This window comes from Halyomorpha halys, unplaced genomic scaffold (assembly GCF_000696795.3).
Source record: "Halyomorpha halys isolate HHAL.00 unplaced genomic scaffold, Hhal_1.1 Scaffold304.1, whole genome shotgun sequence".
NCBI lineage: Eukaryota > Metazoa > Arthropoda > Insecta > Hemiptera > Pentatomidae > Halyomorpha > Halyomorpha halys.
The window spans coordinates 316,856-337,667 of NW_027116688.1; the positions used below are offsets into that span (position 1 = coordinate 316,856).

At 30.4% G+C, this 20,812-nt stretch overlaps 1 protein-coding gene across 4 annotated transcripts in view; it reads right to left on the minus strand.

Annotated features, from left to right (window-relative positions):
• Positions 1-7,880: 7,880 nt before the first annotated feature.
• sv (shaven) overlaps positions 7,881-20,812 on the minus strand; it is a 187,257-nt gene continuing 174,325 nt past the window's right edge. For 3 of the 4 annotated variants that reach the window (XM_014421119.3, XM_014421117.3, XM_014421120.2), the window contains 6 exons: positions 16,875-16,969; positions 15,092-15,284; positions 14,790-14,900; positions 11,938-12,075; positions 11,759-11,857; positions 7,881-9,129 (listed from right to left, as the gene is read on the minus strand). In XM_014421119.3, the coding sequence (XP_014276605.1) occupies positions 9,005-9,129; positions 11,759-11,857; positions 11,938-12,075; positions 14,790-14,900; positions 15,092-15,284; positions 16,875-16,969 (761 nt within the window). In that variant the 3' untranslated portion in view covers positions 7,881-9,004. Of the gene's footprint in view, positions 9,130-11,747; positions 11,858-11,937; positions 12,076-14,789; positions 14,901-15,091; positions 15,285-16,874; positions 16,970-20,812 lie in introns of all 4 variants that reach the window. The other variant, XM_014421121.3, reaches the window with a different exon arrangement.

Here is a 20,812-nt window from a genome sequence, read left to right on the forward strand (position 1 = left end):
TTTTTCTGTGATATATTATTGTTTCATGTTCTACTGTCTTGTCATTGTTTGGTTGAAACTGTATGATAGGTCATTTTTGAAATTTGTATTCTCATATTTATAATATGTTTTTAAAAAATATATTAACACATACTTATGATGTTTAATTTTGTTTATAGATTAAAGTTACGATAGATTAAAAAAAAAAAAAAGAAAGAAAATTGACCTGATGATTTTTACATATACTATTTATATATATATAGTGTCTGTAAATTTTTTTTTATTCTAGAGTTAATAAAATAAATTTCATGCCCTATTAGGACAAAAAGTTTTAATGACATTACACTATAATGAAATAGCTAAAAATAAATTTTTCTATTTTTTTAGTTTTTTAAATACTTTAATTGTTCTTATTTTGTTGCTTCCCCCTAGAACAAGTGCTGTGGTATAGTGTGTTTTGCTATTTGCTATGCACTGTCTTTCTTATCAATTTCTAAATTTTAATTTGTTAGAATTTGGTGAAATGTCAATTTTTTCTTATGTATGCACTAACGTACACATGTTTCACTTATTTAAATTTCTTATAATATGAAATCAAGAAACAATCTATTATCAGATTTTTTAAAAAATCTTTAATATAAGATTATTTTTGTTTTAAAATTAGCTAGTGGCTTCAAAATTCAAATATTTTTTCTTTATGTGGAATTTAGGGTTTGGTTGACATTCATTACTTTTTTTATTTATTTCATTTTAAATTACATCTCTTTAATTTCATTTTAATAATAATTATTTTTAAACTTGAGAATATTCTTAATATTAATTAATTAAAACAAGTCATTAGGAAGCAAAATTCCTAAATCTTAAAATATTTTTTAAATATTTAGGTTTTTATTTGTTTAATTTTTGGTTGGTATGGATTTCTTAAATAATATTTTTTTTTTTAGTGTTTTTTGAATTACGGTTAGTATCTGCATACATGTAATATCTGAAATGTAATAGGTTAGAAAATATTCTTGATTGGGAAAATATCTGATTGTGATTAAAGTGTATTGTGTGATATAATGTATTAATAATATACAGATGTATATTAATTATTTGATTTATGAAACTATTATTAATTTTATTATTCAGCTTTGACCAATTTTAAAAGTGCAAATTTTAGTCGATATTCAGCCTATAAAATAATTTTTTTCTTAATAACATTTTTGAGCCAGTATTGGACTCAAAATAGTTTCCAGAAAAAAGTGGACATTATTTGTTTTCATACAGGTTTTATTAGTAAACTAAAATTAAAATTTCTTTTTTGAATCATTATACATTTAATTATAACTTGAACTAATTTATCCTGACTTTAAAATATCCTTTATAACTTTAATATTAATATTTTAAATAGAATTGGTCCATTTTAATGAAATTAGAGTTCTCTCATGATTATTCAAGAAGTTTATTATAATTCAAAATTTCCTGGTGTGTTGGGTCCAAAAAAATTAGATTGCATTGTTTTTATCATAAAATTTAAAAAGAAGAAATTTCCGAAATTTTAAACTAGTTTATTTATTTAGTTATTATAACAATGTATCAACACAAATCGAGTTAAAGAAGTGCTTAAGTTTTGGGCAAGCTGTTCTTTTATTATTTTTCACTTAGGCCTGGACTTTATTTAGTTATCGCAAATATTTAACAAAAAAAAGTGTTATATTTATTTAAAACAAAATATATCTACTAACTTTTTAATTTACAAAACCCCATAAAAGATATACTTTACTAAACCTACAATGTACAGTTCATGATACCATATTCTTTTTTCTCTTCTCATCTCTATCTGCATCTTTCAAATGCAAGATCAGGAATTTGTGTGTATTGCTGACCGTAATATTGAACAATAAATGACATGTAAGGTATGAGGAAGAACGGCATCCAGCAGTAGCTCTTCTTTGGCTTTTCTTACTTTTTCATCTTAGTAAGCTCTCATCCATGTTCTTTTTTAATCTCATCCTTGTGTTTTCAGGTGTGAGATTAATGGCCACTTCTCCACTTGGTGTCTTAGTAGTTGTTCATGAAAATGTTTGTTGTAAGTTCGTATGTGTTCAGTGACCTTTGCAATTTAAAGTCTGTATGTAAAGTCTTGTGCTTTGCTGGTATGTCTTAGTGTTTTGGATTGAAAAGATTGTGCTGTCAGTTTATGTGAGCCTGGTCAGCTATTCGTAGTAAATACATCTAAGCTGGTTTTAGGGATATGTTCTCAATCTCTATGTTCTTAATTTTTGTCCTTTTTTGATATGAAGTTTTGTCTGAGTAGTGAGTGGATTAGATTTAGTTTCAGATTTAGTGACTGGTGTCTTTTCCTAGTATACGGGTCCCATGTCATTCTATCAAAAGTTAGCCTGAAGTATTGTACCCTGTGTGTCTGCAGGATTGGTGTTATGGTATATTGGAGTAAAAGTTTCATGTCTCATTTATTCAAATTTCTCGTTGATTTATTCTTTAATTTTACCTTAATATGATTTAAGATGTAAGCAAACTGATTATATTATCTCCAAATTACTTTTGTGAACAACATACTTTTATCGAAGTTAAATTAGTATTTTCAATTTTTTTTTTCCCTACTTCATTAGTTTTTTTTTATAGAGAATAAAAAACAATATTTAATTATATTTAAATTAAATGAGGACAAATTTGTTTATTTTCTCTTATAAATGAAATATTTATTAATCCTTAACTGTTTAGAGATGAAATGCAGCTGCCTGAAACCTTTGGCTAAATACTTTTTGATGATATTCACATTTGTTTTTGATATTTGTTGATACTTATTCAGCAGAAAATTGAATATTCTTCAATTTTTTAAATTACATTTTCACTAAGATGCACAAAGTTATAAGCTGAAAACAAAAAAAGAAACCAGATCTTTTACTTTATTAAATTAATTGTATACTTAGTAATAGGTTTAGGACCCTCAGAAATGCATTTCTTTGTTAAATATGATAAAAATAATTGTAATAATCATTTGCAGATTTATGTTTTATAAGCTGGTTTTGTCCATTAGAATTCTTTACTATTCGATCTTTCAGTATAAATAAAATAATAAAGTGAATTTGAATGAACTTAAGTGACTAGGATATGCCTTGAGATCCATTAGATATCACCAGGACAGAGCTGATAAATCAGTGAATAGGCTTCAAGCATTGGTCAAACTGATATATCAGTTTGTAGGCCACAGGGATCGTTAAGCTCGAACTGATAATTCAGTTGATAGTCCCTAAAGGGTTAAAAATCACAAAATATTTATTTAAATAAAGATCCAGGTTCTGTGTTTCACTGATAAATAAATTTAGTTCTATTCTTAGTGATAACTATCAGATCTATTAATCTAGTTTAAAATTATTTATTTTCAATTACTATTAAATGAAGGCTATTATAGAACTATTGATTAAAAGGGGAAAATATAAGGATTTGTTTAAAACCCTTGATCTTTAGAAAATTACCTTAGTTAATGACTCCTATATTCATTAAAGTCAATGCAAAGAATCATTTTAGAAAACTAAACTGAGAAATATTGTTAAATTTACTGCAGACTTGATTTGAAGAACGGCAATCCGTTACCCATCTCTAGGAAAATATTAGGAAATTTAATGACATTCATTTAATCACACATTTGGTTTTCTACTTACTCTTGTTACACTTCTTCTTCTTCTTCGATCTTCCAATTTAAATGGAATCTTTTATGCAAATATAGAGGAGCACTATGTTTATGTTGCGAAATGAAAAAATGAATGACTTGTTTTTCTGTAACACAATTTCACAAAAATGGAACATAAATTTTAGTTTTTGTTATTGATTCAACTATAGTTTTTAAGAATCTAATATCTTTTCCATTTTGTCAATTATAGGTTTTTTGTGATACAAAATTTTAAAAGTGTATTAGATACATTTAATATTGGCATGTTTTTCTGTGATATATTATTGTTTCATGTTCTACTGTCTTGTCATTGTTTGGATGAAACTGTATGATAGGTCATTTTTGAAATTTGTATTCTCATGTTTATAATATGTTTTTAAAAAATATATTAACACATACTTATGATGTTTAATTTTGTTTATAGATTAAAGTTACGATAGATTAAAAAAAAAAAAAGAAAGAAAATTGACCTGATGATTTTTACATATACTAAAAATGACTTAGTAGTGGTAGTATTAAAACAATTATTGCTTACCAAATTAGTATGATATGTTTGGAATTAACTATAATGATAATGATTTATGTTTTCATTGTATAAAAACTTTTATACAAGTTCCGTAAATCCATTCAATACAAGAATTTATATCGAAGAAAATATCATGAACATTTGTCCTAAAGCTTCCAATGTTGTCTTATTTAAATTTATAAAATATTTTTACTTTATATTAATGTATATATGATTGCTTCCTGTTAAAAATAGACTATGACTTTTATTTCTCTGAACTTTTTCACTTATAATCATAATGCCTTTGTAGTAACAGATATTGTATAAAAATGTTTGAAAGAATTATTGTAAGCGAAGCTTGAAAGAGTTTTTTATTGTTGTTATCAGTCTTCTAAACAATGAACCATTTCTTTTGTTTATTGCAGGTGGTTATTTATTATTGCTGTAATAAACTGTAAATGTTTTATTTTTATTGCTTTGACATCACTTACTTTTGTCTGTGAAATATATTGTGATAGTTATTGATTTCCAAAAGAAAACTGTTGATAATAAGTCATTTATTAATGATACTATTCTAAATTTTATTTGATAGTAAGGCTATATGATTGCGTAGTATTTTTCGACTGTGTATTTATAAAGATAATTAATATAGATATTGAAGGTCTTCCAGGTGATATAGGACTATCTTTTCTGTGCCTTATCTCAATTTAATATCTCTTTCTTTTCTTTTTTTTTTCATTATGGCATGATTTATTGTGTAGATTTTTTTATTTTTTATTGTACGTCTTCTGAAATAAACTACAATACTTTTAAGTGGCTTTTGATAGACTTAATTTATTTAAACAAACTGAGGTGTTGCTGTTGAAAAGAATGTAAATGTCAAGATTTTTAAAGGAATTTTCCACTTATACAATGTTTTATTCTATGGTGTATAATGTGGAAAATAAAATACTACTTTACTAAAAGAGTAAATATAATAATAATAAAGAACTAATAAACAACAAGAAGCGACGACAACAACACCAAAAAACCCCCGCCAAAAAAAGAATAATAAGATGATTAAAAAAAAAAAAAAAGAGATTGTTTTGATCATTTTTTAATGCACCTAAAAGTTTCCGTTACTCTTGTAAAACTTCATTTTTGGCAGGTATCTCTTTTTCAGCATCAACATTTCAATCATTCAGACATTTATCATATGGTTTTAAATTTTTCATATGTTTTTCATGATTGAACCAAGTTGCCTGTTGAATTTAAAATAAATGAGTAGCATTAGGGGAATATTTAATTTGTAATTATTGTAAATATGTTGTATTATTTAAGTAAAGCATTTCAATGAGCATTCCATTAATTTTATATATTTATTGTTACGATTTATACATTTAATTTTATAAATTATATGGTTTTATTAGTTTTATCATTTAATAAACCTTTTATTTTAAATAGATTAATTATGTATTACATGAGATTTTCTAATTTCAGAATTAGTAACATCACTTAAAAAGGAGTCCATTTTTTAGTCCAATTATATTTTTATTATTTAAATATATATCCTGTTTAAGATGACTTTCATTCATTTGTTAAAATGGCTGACCACACTGTTGAGTTCTGAGACACTTTCAATAAAAAAAGGTGGTGTGGTGTGGGGATCACACATCTTTCACTTACTAGCCTAATTTGATTTGAAATTGATCCTCACTAGTTTCAGAACACAAACTTTATCAGAAAAATTTAAGTTTAGTGTTTTACAAAAATTAGTAATTTGTTTTTAACTATTCAATAATTGTTCTAGAATCAATATTGAAAATTCAAAAATAAGACTCATTTTTTTGATTTATCCTATCAACTAAAAGGCTCATGTATAGGTTAAGTGAAATTTAAATTTATTTATTTTATAACTACGGTGACAAGATGTCTGCCTAAACAGAAAACACCTTATGCATGTGTCCACTAGTAAAACTTGTTAAAACAGACCTTTTATCTATGCGTTTCTCTTCATTCCCCATTACATTCTATTTATCTTTGGAAATGTATTTTCAACCTGGAAAAAATATTTCCTCTTATCTCCTTAAGTTAATTATCGAATCCTTTCATGGTTTATATTTATCCATTTTTAATGACTAATAAGAATGTGGGATGATGGGTAATGTTTTATTGTTGGATTCTGCACTAGCAGTAGAAGATGTGAAGTGATACACTAATAAATTTCTAATTCCTAATCTCTATTTTTTTTTCTTTTTGGTTAAATTCACCTGCAGGTTACTAGTGTCAAATTGAAGTTTAAAGTGGTTAGTGTTTTGTTTTAGTATTTTTATTATAATATATTTTCAAAAGGACATACTAAATAATTTTGAAGTAAATACCCCATTAAATACTATTTGCAAAATATGTGAAATAAACTAATTTGATTCTATCTGCTACCTCTTATATAAATCTAGAAATTATGTGGTTTATAAAACTGCCAATAGGTAGCATCATTTAGGCTATTCTTTTAACATTAACATTAAGCTCCTTTGACATGGTGCTGGCCAGTGTCAAGCAAAAAAGTGATTGTAATTAATAATTGTGATAACCTTGGTTTAACTACTAATTGTAAATTGGGACCATTATTACAATTACATTGGTTCAAGTATTTAAAATTACAATTTTATTTCCTCAGTTTCAAATTACAAGTCAAGATGCAGTCATAGCACAGAAAGAAAAATTTCATTATTAAAATTATTTATTTATGAGACTACCTTTTCTTAATTTCATAAATTACATTAGTTCTAGATTTTGCTGTGGTACTGCATAAAGTCAAATTAGTTTATTTCATACATTTTTTAAATAACATTTAATCATACATTAGAAAGTATATTAATATACACATAAGCCTATAACTGATGTGCACTGTTTAAGTTTTAGTTTAATTTTTTTGTTCTGCTTTTGAAAGGAAATGTTTTGTTGTTGGTTTTGGAAATGTTTAGATTAAATACACAAAGTTTGTATTTTTATTTATTTAAACTCATAAATAGTCCCTGCCCTTGGGTATCCTGTTTTGACGAACTTTTAGATATAAAAAAAATTGTTAATAATTTGTTCGGTGTAAAAAACCCTTTCTCCTTAAAAATAAAAGTCAACATTTTATGTGAAATAATATAATTGAGCTTTTGTAGTAAGATTTTTTTTTCTTTTCGTTTATTGATTAAATTAATCATAGAAATGTTGTTAGGCGTAGTAGATTTTTAAATACAGTCTAAGAAACACTATTTCTAGAAGGAGCCTGTATAAAGCCTATGTTTCTGTAAATTGAAAGGATCCTCCGAACGAGTGTTGCCTGTAAGAAGATTGTATACAGGTCACAGTTGGCTAAATAGAAACTTCTTAAATGTGACCCTGATTTGCAGGTTCTGCAAAATGGTGAATAAAACTGTAAAAAATATACATTTTATTATATTTAGATGTCCAGTTACAATAATAAAGTATTTATCTTGTTCAGTTCACTTTTGAACTAAATTTTGTCATAATATTGAAACTCAATGTAATTCACTTACTCAACTACAATTAGTTTATTTTACTCTCATTCATTTAAACAGCAATAATTTTTTCTGCTAAAATCCAAATGTTTTTTCGAAGGCAACTGAATCAAGAACATTGTGTTTGTGCAGGATGCTTTACTAGAGAGAGATTGAGAGGGAGTGAGGGAGAGGGAATAAATAATTGTAAAGATCAAAACTACTCCATTCATATTTTTATTCTACAAATAGATTGATACATTTAAATTATAGGGCTGGGTTGATAACAAACTTCGATTAAATCAAATCAACCAAACACATTTCCATTTTACCCTAAAAAAATATTTTATCTTTGGTAATGGCAAAAAGGAAACAATTTATAAAAGATTGTGTCAACAACCAAGACTATTGATAATTTTATCAACAACCTCAAGTCTTCAACATAGAAATATTAAATATCAAATACAGTATGACTAGTGCCGTAATATGGTCGGTCCATGAACCGAATTGCACAAAATATCTGTTACAAATAATTCGTTAAAGTGTTACAATCACAAAACCCAGAGAGACAAACAATTAATTTAACCCTACGCAAATGTTTCCTCTATTTTGAAAAACAAAATAAAATAAATCACTGTAAAAAACAAAACAAATTGACAACATTTTAAAAGCATTTTTTCTGAACAAAATAAAGATGTATAAAAGATGCTAAAACTAGGTGTTCTATTTAGAAGTCAACTGTGTGCTGTGCTTGTGCAGGGTGCAATTTACAGATCTACGATTTAGGCTAAAATTCTGTACACGTTCGTTTTCCCTGTTGTAGGGATGTGGTCGAGTGCTAACAGTGGAACGAAAAAATAAAATAACAACTTAACAAGTATCAGAGAGAACCTAATTATATGAACACACATTTCTTTATTTATAATAAAATATTCACATTTCCCTTTTCGCAAAGACTGGTCTGTCAAATATTATCCATTGAGAAATTTCTTTGGTAAAAATGTATCCTAGGCTCACCCCTCCTTTATCACTTTATACAATCATTTAAATATACATTCGTAACGATTTGGACTGAGTCTATCAAGTACGATTTCCTCATCTTTCTTAGGTCGAATACCTGTCGAGGAATTGTACTCTCATTTTTTTTTTTTTTTCATTTTTTTATAATTAATAAAGTATTATTAATTATAATATTATTATATAAATAAGTCTTAAAAACGAGGTTTCACTAATATGATACAGAAATCCTTATCTTTGGTATAACACTCAGCTGTATAATACAATGAATGAGGACATATATACATATATATTTTGTGGTTGAGATCTGGAACCGAGGATGATGTTGATGACACCCTACTGGGCGGCGCCGATGGGCGAGGAGGCGCTTGCCCCGGAGCTGGCCCTGGTGGCTGCCAACGGTGACCTGGTCGTAGCCTCCTCCTCCCCGCACCCTCCTCCGTAGTAGTAATAGCTACCGTCTGCAACAATACAAAAGATAATATAATTTATTATAAAACACTAAATTCATCTGAATATATTAGTCGATAAAGATGGCATAGAAAAAAACCTCATAAACAAGTACAATCCCATTTTATAGTAATCGATATTCTGTGAATTGGGGATCATCAGAACTATCCTTTATATTCATAAATCATATAATTTAATACAAGGACTAAGCAAATAATTTGTCAGTTGCTACATTCCACATAATTAGTAACATAAATACTTAAACAAAAATGCTTGAGAGACAGACTTCAGTGCATCACATGAAGAATTAAGGAGATTAAATAAAAACAACTGATCAGTAAAATTAGAAAATATATAAAATGGAAACAATATAAGGAGGTTAAAAGTCGAGGGGGTAGAAATAACAATATAGCTAATAAACTTTTTTTCTATATGTTATATATATTTGTGCCTGAACCAAATTTTGTCAATGAAGTAGTGTAAATTTTGTTCAGGCACAATAGATACAAAAAAAATCTTTTAGCAAGATTGTTATTTATATCTCTTTATTTCTAACTCTATAATTTATAATTGATATTGTATCATAAAATAATAAATAGAGTTAACTGTGAAAGACATTAATGTAGTATTATATTTTTTTTTGTTTAAAGTTTGACTATATTCAACGATTTTTTTTACAATGGTCAACAAAATTTAATTAGAAAATATTAAATTAACTTATGAACTGGGAACCAAAAGTAGAATTAGATGACACTTTTCTTAACGTTAATTTACATCCATGGCCTTAATTTTTAAAAAATAGGCTTGTTCAATTACATTTAAATTCATGAATATTCTATATTTTTTTACATGATAGGATTTTTCAATGTAAATAATTATTATTATTGCAAATATTAATTTGTTTTTCTTATTCTAATGTTGAGAATCTTTCAGAATCTATAGCTAATATATTTTTTAAAACAACCACTGCATTTAATTTTACAGCACCCAGCAATAAAATTAGTGATTTTTAAGCTCCGTTGATAAATGATTTGTAAATTAAACAGAGTTTGGATTATTCTGTAAATCATAAAAATTGATATAAAAAAACTTGTGATTTAGAACCTTCAAACATTTTGTAAAAATTTAAAATATTGAACTTTTTTGTACCAATTTTAATTATATCATACTTAAATGGTCATATTTTCTTTAGAATATGAATTAATATAATTTAGTTTGTTTTCTTTTTATTTTCATTAGTTTTCTATTTAATTTAAAGTGTGATACACCACTTTTTGTAATATTAGTGATCAGATATAAGAATTGTAACATTGCTTGTTCTTATGCACGATTTGGTTAGGTGAAAACAAGCCTTTATGATCTCTGGAATTAAATTTTTTTTTATACTAATCACAGAAATTGCAACAATTGACAAATTATTTTTCGAGTCTTGTATTCTTACTAAATTAATGTAATATTTGGAAGAGATAAAAATAGTATACTTAGGGCCTTCTACATAGGAATAGCTTGGATACTGATATTAATGGCACCAATTAAACAAAAAAAAATTATTCACATTTAATAGAACTAAGTAAACATTGTGAATGCATCTTATTCTATAACAAGTCAAGAATAAAAGATGAGGGCCAAACAGTTGCAGCTGTCTAGTTGTATGAAAATGAGAACACATTCTAAAGAAGTAATAATGAGCCTAATTGAAGTGATTAATTGATTTAATTTAGCCACAAAATATCAGTTAGAAGGTAATTTGTAATGAAAAAATATTTAACTCTTTAATTTGAAGAGTAACTCTCTCTAACATTAATGTAAGTGGTAAAATGGCTTGGAAAAGTATTTTAGGTTCATAATAAACCGACACAAAATATTGGAATTATTACTGTTACAGGGCTGATCTATAGTTAGTTAACATTTAGGCTCACTCTTGTCCAGCCAACAAGGGTCACTATGCTCATAGTAAGTATGAAAGTAGTGGAAGAATAGGGTGGGAAACAATGATCAAATGTCAAAAATATTATTTGTAAAACACAACCCAATTGTTCAATTTTTGGGTAAGGAACTTAGGTCGCCGAATAATTGGCTGCCAATGGCATTCAAAATTATATTTATGCCAATTACTGTCATATTGAAAGCCACATGATGACTTGACAGTGAACTAACATATCTTACCAACTTTATCATCTTTATTCTTTAGTATTTATTACAAATTTCTTTAAATTTGAATTTATAGATTTATTGTTTTGTTTTTTATTAATTTGTTAAAATTACATTAATTATTGAACTCATTTTTCAGTTCACTGACACCAAGTTTAAATTTCAATGAGTATAGAAGGATACAAGATCTGTCTCATTGTTGTGAGAGCACTACTATGCCCTAGAACCTGTCTCTATAGAAATAGACTTTAAGAATTTACAGGATTATTATCCTTCCTTATGTTCTTTATGGGTATGAAACAAGATCGCTCACGTTTAAGGAAGAACAACGATTTAACCCACTACAAAAATGGGAATCCAGTCCTGCCAATATTAAATTATCATAATCGGATAGAACCGGTAGGTGATAGCGGGAACTACTCGATGAAATGACTGCTATAACCTCGAAAGGTGCAGCGTTAGTTTAGGTAATACTCACTGTTTACTTACTGAGGAGGCCTCCTGGTCCAGAAGGGTAGTTATAGCCGCTGTAAGCTGTTCCGGTGTACTGCGTGTAGGGAGCGCTATATCCGTATTCGGTGCCACCGCCTGTAACAGGAGAACAAGAAGTCAGAGGAGTTAGGGATGATGAGGTAGGGTTGATTCTAGGCTGTAATACTGCCACTTACCTGTCGGAGGAGCGTAATAAGGAGCGGTGTAGGTTGGCTGGAGGACGGTGAGGGCCGAGGGGTCCTGGGGGCCAGGGCTGGGGGCAGGGTCCGCAGGCAACGCCTCCTCTGGTGGGCCCCCTTCGCTGCCATACTGGGCTGTACGTCACAACATGCACCAAACTATATAGCACTCTCTATCCACATCTATACTAACATCTATAACTATACTAACAGTAAGCATGCACGCTCATTTACCTCTATTTTCGGTCATCTCCATCTTACCTCATTTATCTGCCACGACCTTACAATATGAACATCCATATTTGGTTTTACTGTCATTCCGATTAACCTCCCTGTAGGATCCATTAAGTGTTATCACATGCTCATGGGTATAGCTATGTTGATAAATGTTGATTGATATGCAAATCGTTTCATAGGTATTTAAGATAAATGGCAGATACTAATAGACGCGAAATAACAGTAGTTATAGTTGCTATAAATTTGTTCTTTTTTTTTTATTATTGGATTCATTTTTTAATCTGGGATGCTCTGAACTCAAAGAGCAAGTAGCATAATGAAGGGGATAAGTTGCCAGGAAAAGTGAAGCAAAAAAGGCGAGTCTTAAGATGAACTCCAAGGGAATGTCAAAGGATAGGAACGAGTCACGAGCTGATTCTGTTTCCGTTTAACTACAATGGTAGACATTCCTATAAACTTCAATGTAAAACTGAGCTCCGAGGGCGTGGCCAACTCCCAACATAGTTGCTTCACTTTTACTTTGAAGGAGAGTAGGATTATTATTATTTTTTTTTTCATAGGTTCTTTATTTTCTTTTTTGAAATTAACCTCTTTTTGGAATATCTTACTTTAAGAAGTTGTATCCTAATTGTTTTGCTCAATCAATCAATAAATAAATAATTTAGTGATGGGGCTTGTCTATTTTTATAACCTATTAAATTTTATTTAGTTTATTTTAATCCATTCATCTTTTCTCACTATCTGAAGGGAATCGTTTCAGTTATGAGGCAGAGTCCATTTTCCCTTAGCCTCATATTATTTATTTACCGAAAGAAGCTTTTATGAGCGAAAGCGATTTCTCGCAAATTCATGAGCAAAAATACGACAACACATTAATAGTTAAAATTTAACTGGTTATGTGCCAACTAAATCTTATCTTTATTTTTTCTCATTAAAATACTAAATTAAAAAAAAAATGAATTGTATATTGCAATTGTTTGTATGCATTTTACTTTAATGTATTTTAAATTAAAATATATACAGACAATTAAAAATAGAAAAATATCAAATTAAATTATCTACTTAATTATTTAACATAAATATAGGTAATGATGGAGATATTATTGAGCGCATATATAATCAAAAAGAAGATGGTTAGTGGTTGGTAATCAGGAAACAATATCTTTAACACTCGTAAATAATATTGCACTACGTATCTAAGTTGAAGGTATTCGTCAAAAGCTAAGCGAAACAAGATACACAATTATGGAATGAAGGAGTATATACAAATTATTGAAAAATAAATGAAGCATGAAAATTAAACAGTAAACTAGCATACATAAAATTATAAAAAATAATATGTGACATAGAAATACATATATGAACAATACATATACTGAAAAGTGGGAATTAAAATATTCGATAAATTTAGGAAGAATTAAGTATTTAAAAAAATACAATGATATATATTAAGAAAGCATCTGATATATAGCACACGTCACTCAACTTTCACTTACAATCTTGCTTTAAGTGAAAATTAATACTTTCATATGTAGGTAACTTGCGTGTAAAAACAGACTAATGTCATAACAACCATGAAACCACAAGAACATTTGTTTATAAATTTATTTTATTAAAGGGTTCTTTGTCACTCTTCATTAAATTCTACAATATTAGATGTTCTATATTATTTTTTTATATCAGCCGTATGTTATACATTTATATTACTACTCTCATTTTCGGATTTTGTTTTATCTTTTATTCTTTAGTTTACAAAGCAATTCTTTTATAGTTTATATTTATTTATTTCTCATGATAACTAGCAAAAACTGTCAAAAAGGACAACTACGGCTCATTCTCGTAGGACTTGCCTACTCCTTCACGACCGCTAGGCTCGTTCCCTACGGAGTGAACTTTCCATCCTTGGAGGACTTACGGCTAGTTCCCGTAAGACTCATCCTGTCCATTCATCTCCTAACCACGTACCTAACGTGTATGAACACGCATTGCCTTAGTGTGCCTCATCTTAAATCGGAGTCAGAACCATCAAATCTAACACAACCACCTCGACAGTATAAAAATAACTTGTAAAAAAAAAAAAGAAATATTAATGATTTTATCAAATTATTTTAATTTTATCTTCCTTTATTTATATGGCCTAATTATACCTCTACTTTTATATTTATTTTATTTGTGTGTCACTTTTATAATCTTACATTAGTTTTACCTACTCGTATCTTTTTATTTTAGCTCTGCTGAAGACCTGCAGTCTGGAACGAAACGTTAGTTATCAACAAATAGTTGAAAATTATTTTTGTTCATGACCGCAGCCCTGACCATTTCTATCAAATTCACCTACGGTCAGCCATCTACATACCTTTGTATATTTGTTAAGGTTCTATATTATTTCTATCATTGTAATTTTACATACATCCTGTTTTCTGTAATTTTTATCACTTCATTCTATTGTGTAAATAGTTTTGCTTAGTCCCAATTGAGGCCGAAATGTTGGCATATATTTAAGCATAGTTTACCTAAGTGTTTCCAATCATCAACCACCTTCTCTTCGATAAAAATATGTATTTTTTTCTCACTAATTAAGTAGCATAGATGTAACTCTAAGGAGAACATACCTGTGTGGTGGTACTGGACAGGTGACAGGGAGGCGGGGTCCAGAACTGTGCCCGTCCCTAATTTATGTATTTCTTGCATGCTGATTGGGGTAAGAGGGTTCACTCCTCCAACTAAGAAAACAACACACTTCTAGCAAGAGCAACAACAACAGGCAAAAAGTAAAAACAAAAAAATAAAATAAAAATAAAGCTAAGGCAATTCATGATCAAAGCAGAACATTGATATAAAACTCATTCTTCCTCTTTGAGGTTGGATTCTGGTTTATCATGCTGTAGAGATGTAGAGAGGTAGAGATAGTTACCTATAGAGGTGCCGATGGGTGAGTTGTAGATGTGCGTGGCCTGTGCCTGGGTGATGGTGTCGTAGAGGTCTGCGGCGGCGGTCGGGGGGAAGCTGCCCGAGGAGTCGTAGTACGGGGAGCCGCCCCCGGCACCGGCCCCCAGCTCCGAGAACAGCTTCTGCTCCTCCTTCATGTTCCACTTGCTCGACCACAGCTGTTGAAGTAACAATTATAATTATTATCATATCGGAAGAAGATATTTAACCGTATGAAGTAAATAGTAGGAAAATAGTCCGGGTGACAACTGAACTTGTCATCATTATTTCATTGACAGCCCTGAAGAAGCCCTGGAAAGTGAGGCGAAACGTTGGTACCTTTATTGACCGCCACCCGGACTATTCTACTATGTAATTATTATCATTACTGATATTATTTTCATCAGAACGAATTGAAGAGTGTTCACTCACAATAATAATGCTCTCAGTTTTTTTATTTATCAATTCCTACATCTCAGGGAGTGCATTTTTATTTTGGAATTTTACTGTACAGAGATTAAATTTGGGCTACTTAATTGATACTAAAATATTCTACTTATTAAAAAAACAAGTCTTAGGATCTTTACTCAGTTTGTAAAAAAAGTAGAGACGGTGAAAAAATATGTATTTTTTAAAAAGAATACATATTGATAATTTTTTCCGAAAGTTTTTCACGAATTTATATATATTGAAATATTGATTGAATTTGACTACTGAAAACCTGTATTGTAAAAATAATAATAATAATAATAAAGTATTGGTATACAAAGAAAGCTCTAGCGTTTGAAAATTCATAATATTCATAGTTAAGAATATAAAAGATTTTTAAACTTTTAAAACATAACATTTCACTAAAACATAAAAATATCAAAAATAAATTAATAGAAAATACATGGTATATTAAAAAATACATATATATAATATATCATTATATATAAAATATTTCAATTATATTATTATGGAATTCGATGTAGATTCCAATATGGTTATTAGTAGCGATTCCAACATCGATGTTAGTATAGATGTGGATATAATTATTATAATCAATTCCTCAGTCGACATTGTTAGTATTCCTTCAAATATCGATATTATTATTGATTTCAATACAAATAATATTTTCTGTCCAATCCAAATTGGTGTAGATTATAAAATGTATATTAGTATTGATTCCTATTACAATCAAATTCAAAATGTATATTGGTACCGATTCCAATATCGATACATTACTTAAGACATAGGGGTACGAAGTATCGATATTTTTTGTCGGTAAATAATTTAATATTTTTGAAAACAATCGGTAAGACATGTATCGATATTCACATCTCAAGTATTATAATAATAATAATGTGAACCGATAAGATGGTTTCAGTATTTTGTAAGAAAGCATTGTTTTTGGGACAATGGTGATACAAGGAGGCAATTTTTTGAAGATCACGCTCAACCACCGGATTTTGCCCTAATTAAGGGTACCCACTTTATTTGGCTGGGTAGACCACAGGAGGGCTCCAGAACCCACAGGGTTGACTCACAACTACAGCGTAACGTAAAATAATTATCTGCCACAGCCGGATTTGAGTCTGTGTTCTCGGAGTTAATAGCACAGTGCCTTACCACTATGCCACCGTTCTCAAGTAAAAAAGAAGACATTGGAATTGTACAATACTACAGTGATTTTTGTACATTACTGTCGATACATAAATAAGCTATTTAATTCACTCAGACATAAATAAGAGTAGTAATACTCATAGTACATGAGTAGGAATACATACCGTACTAACGTTAGAGTATAACTGCTCCCCGTTGTACTGCGTCCTTTGCCTTTTGGCTTCTTCTTCACCATGGCCATTCAAGTCTCGGTTCTCATCTGAAATAGCAAAACAAAAGAAAAATCAACTTGAGATAATAATGTATAAGTAGAGGGTTTTTAGAATAAACTGTGTAACAGCCAGCATTCGTATTCGCAGGATATATTTTTTTTTAATTTCATGAATGAACACAAAGCCTTCCTACCTTCATTAGTGTGGAAGCGAAAGAAAAAATGAAGTTTAGAATTTTAATTTAGGAACACTCGAATACTCTCGAATTGTTGTTGTACCTACTTCTCGTGAGAAGTAGGTATTCTGCAAATGTAACTTATCGTCAAATCAATGCAATGACATTATTTCTAAATGCGACCGGGGAAAGAAGACACGAAAGGAAGACTTTTCTAAAAAAAGTTGCTGCAATTAGCGGAAGGAGCGTTATGATCTAGATCTGGATGGCCGAAAGCCCCCTCCCCCTCCCCTCCGATCTAGATGACCCTGGAGTCCTGTCGCATTGCCAAGTGGCCCCCTCTTCATCATCCCTCCTTTAATTTATATTGTCACTTCGCGGTCCAACCAGAACCGCACTTACTGCCAGCTTCCTCTGTCGACGACAGAACAAAACATCTTTACTATCGCAATCTTAACTCTCTAGTCCGAAAACAAACAGCCACCCCCGTCGCCGCTATGGATTGTTCTAATTTATTGGTTGCTCCTTTTCTCGTTGAGAATCCATCCCGTTCATAAAATGAGTGAATTACGTGTCATAAATAATAATGATTAACGATGTAAAGCTGTGACCACAATGTGCATTCATCCCATAAAAAAAGCGCAAAAAACTCAAAGTTTATTTCAGTTTACAACAATTCTAGCCAGTCTTCAAGTAGTTATATTAGATCGTCGTGATAATATTTTATTTATTATATAGAATGACTGATTCTAGGTAATTCTAAAATGAACGGTCAATATGAATGATAAGATAACACATTAATGAGACTCTCCGTTTTGACTTGGTAGCGATTCTTTCATGCAACGTATTTACTCATATACTGATAAAAACATTACAGGATGAAAATAAACGTAAAAATAATAGTAATCTGATTAAATGGTGGTGAATAAAAGTGGATTTAAACTTTATCAGCTGTATAAAATTAAATTTGGGGCATGAATGACGTAAATAGTCATCCAGACTTCAGAAGTTTAAAAGCAAAAGATGTTCATACATATCTACAATAATAAATGAATTTTGATTGAGACGGAGACTTCCTGCCCTACAGTGCCCTTTTATAATATTCCACTTATCCCACTTGAACACATTCTCTACCAAGCACTACATCTTGAAAAACGATTAATTTGGAATCTTCATAGAAAACTGAAATACAAGAAACTACTTGTCAATTCCGACTTTTTTTTTATTGCTCCCCGCCTAGTCATTACTGAAAAAAGGAAGTTATCTGTAGATACTATGTATGGTACTACTCTATTCTAACCATAGTAGGGAATGAAGTGGAATCTCCACGAATAAAATTCGACGTCCCTGGTCGGATTCGAAACGAACCTGGTGCAGTTCCGAAGCTGTCAAGACCTACGCCTCAACTCCCTCGGCCACAAACGGCCCTGGATATAACCATATAACAATTCTTCTATAACATACTTCCTAACTACCCAAGCCCACATTTTCCTAACTTTTCTTCTCCTTTAATTCCTGATAATTCTCCTAGGTATCTCCGCTATCAATGAGTAGATTCATCTTTAGAGATTGAGTCTGTACCATGCCATTGTATTATAATTTTTAGGAAGTAAGTTGTAAATTGTGACAAAATAACCAAGCTTTAAAAACTAATCATACGTCAGTGAAATATGCATCAAGATTTTATAACATAGATGTGAACAGAAATAAACCCCAAACCACGACTAAGGATTCACCATTAAACGTTATTGATTTTTGCTCAATCCGTCCTATATTTGATTAGAGGAGCCGGGACAGGTCTGTTTGTGTGCATAGATTTGGATATATAATTACTTGATTCCAATATCCTAGAGACGTCCTCATCATTTTGAGGTCTCTAAAAACTGGGAGGGGAAAGCTGTAATGCAAAGTAGCGGGGGCTGTTGTTTGAAGGGTAGGGTTGAGGGCTGAGCGGGAGAGATATAGCCACACACATACACACAGCCCACACCAGCAGGACAATCGGCTCAGCCACAGTATTACCATTCTCTTATCTCCGGCCTGCCCGCTCCAGATTACCCACGGCGTACACTCCTTCCAGGGTTACCATAATCCATTAATTGATTTCGAAAAAAAAAAAGATTTACTTGAAGCAATATGCCTCACTGCAAGGTAATTCGACCAACTGAAGACATTAGATCATATTACTTTGGTCGAATAAGTGGAGCTTCTTACTATCCAATTAAAAAAATAATATAACTTTTTTAAGAATATGCAAGAATGGTCATTAATAACAGTTTGACAAAATGAGTGGAGATGAACTTTTGGCAACGAAAAAAAAAATGCAAATCTATTTTTAACTCTCTGAAACTACGCATTGCCCTTTGATTTCGACACTTGATATAATTTTTGTTAAGGAAAAAATTGAAGTTGAAAGAAATAGCTCTTAGGAAATTTAAAAAAAAAATACTTAAAGAGAGTATAGATAAAACATTACAAAAACGAGGAGATTGTAATATATTTCACTTTAGTAACTAATATTATATTATTAGTGCTCAGCATTGGCATTACAGCAAAAAATTCTTGTTTCGCTTAGTCTTAGTTTTATTCTTAGAGGAAGTAGTAGCCAACAAGTTAGTCATTGTTATGAGGGGGTATGGGTATGGCAGAGGAGTGGAAACCTATCAGGGTATTTTTTTACCTATCCCATACCTGGTCATTTCTTCCATACAGAGGAATTATCAAAAAGTAAGTATAACCAGTGTGGGCAGACCGACTTTTGATTCCGTGGGACCATAACTAAGTAAAAGTCAACCTTTCCCCTTCTCAAGCCGGAATCGAACTGGTGTCGCTGCAGTTACGAGGTAGCTAAGGTAACGCTTAACTCCCTCGGCCATAAACCGCTTATCAACCATGGTCTGCCTCCTGTTTTAGTTTTAGATTACAATGGCGGACATTTTTGTTAACGTCAAGGTAAACCTTAGCTTCATTTTCTCTTTGAATGAGAAGGTGTTCTATCCACTGGTTTTATTAATAGAGGTGCCACCAGAAGCTCATAACTTCCCTCAACGCAAGATAAATAAATACATAAATCAGTTTAATTGACACTTTCCCCCAGAAATATTTCTGAGAATTCAATAATTTACTACGAATAACAATAATTTTTCTGTTGAGGGTACCTGAGAGGATACAATGACAAAGGGTCGATTGAAGGTAGAAAGTGTCAAATAAAGGGTGATGTTAAATCGAACCTTTTGAACCGATATTAGCAAACGATAGCTGAGGGATAGAGAAAAAAGAATGAAACAAGAGGCGAGTATTTGGAAGGACGGAGACACAATGGACTGAATAAACGAGAGGGCTGCCGCTGCAAGCAACCAGATTGTATTGGATTGGATTGCGTCCTCGAGGTATTAGTCTCTTTGCATGAAAACCCTCTCCCATCAACTCTTCCAAATCGCACACCATCTTCTTTGTATTAGTTCACTTCCGGGATTAATGTTACAAGTATCATTAACATAAATATGAAATATTTTATTGTATACCAATTATAAAGATCGAAGTTATCAAAAAATGTTCAAATATCTGTAATAATAAAACCCGTCGGTACGTTTCTATAATCGGCCTGCAGTTTAAGTCCCTACCCCGTACCTTTAGTATCTCTTATATGTAATGTATGACTAGGTATTGCGGGCACCGTTGAGCCTCTACCCCGTTTCTAATTCCGAGTCATATC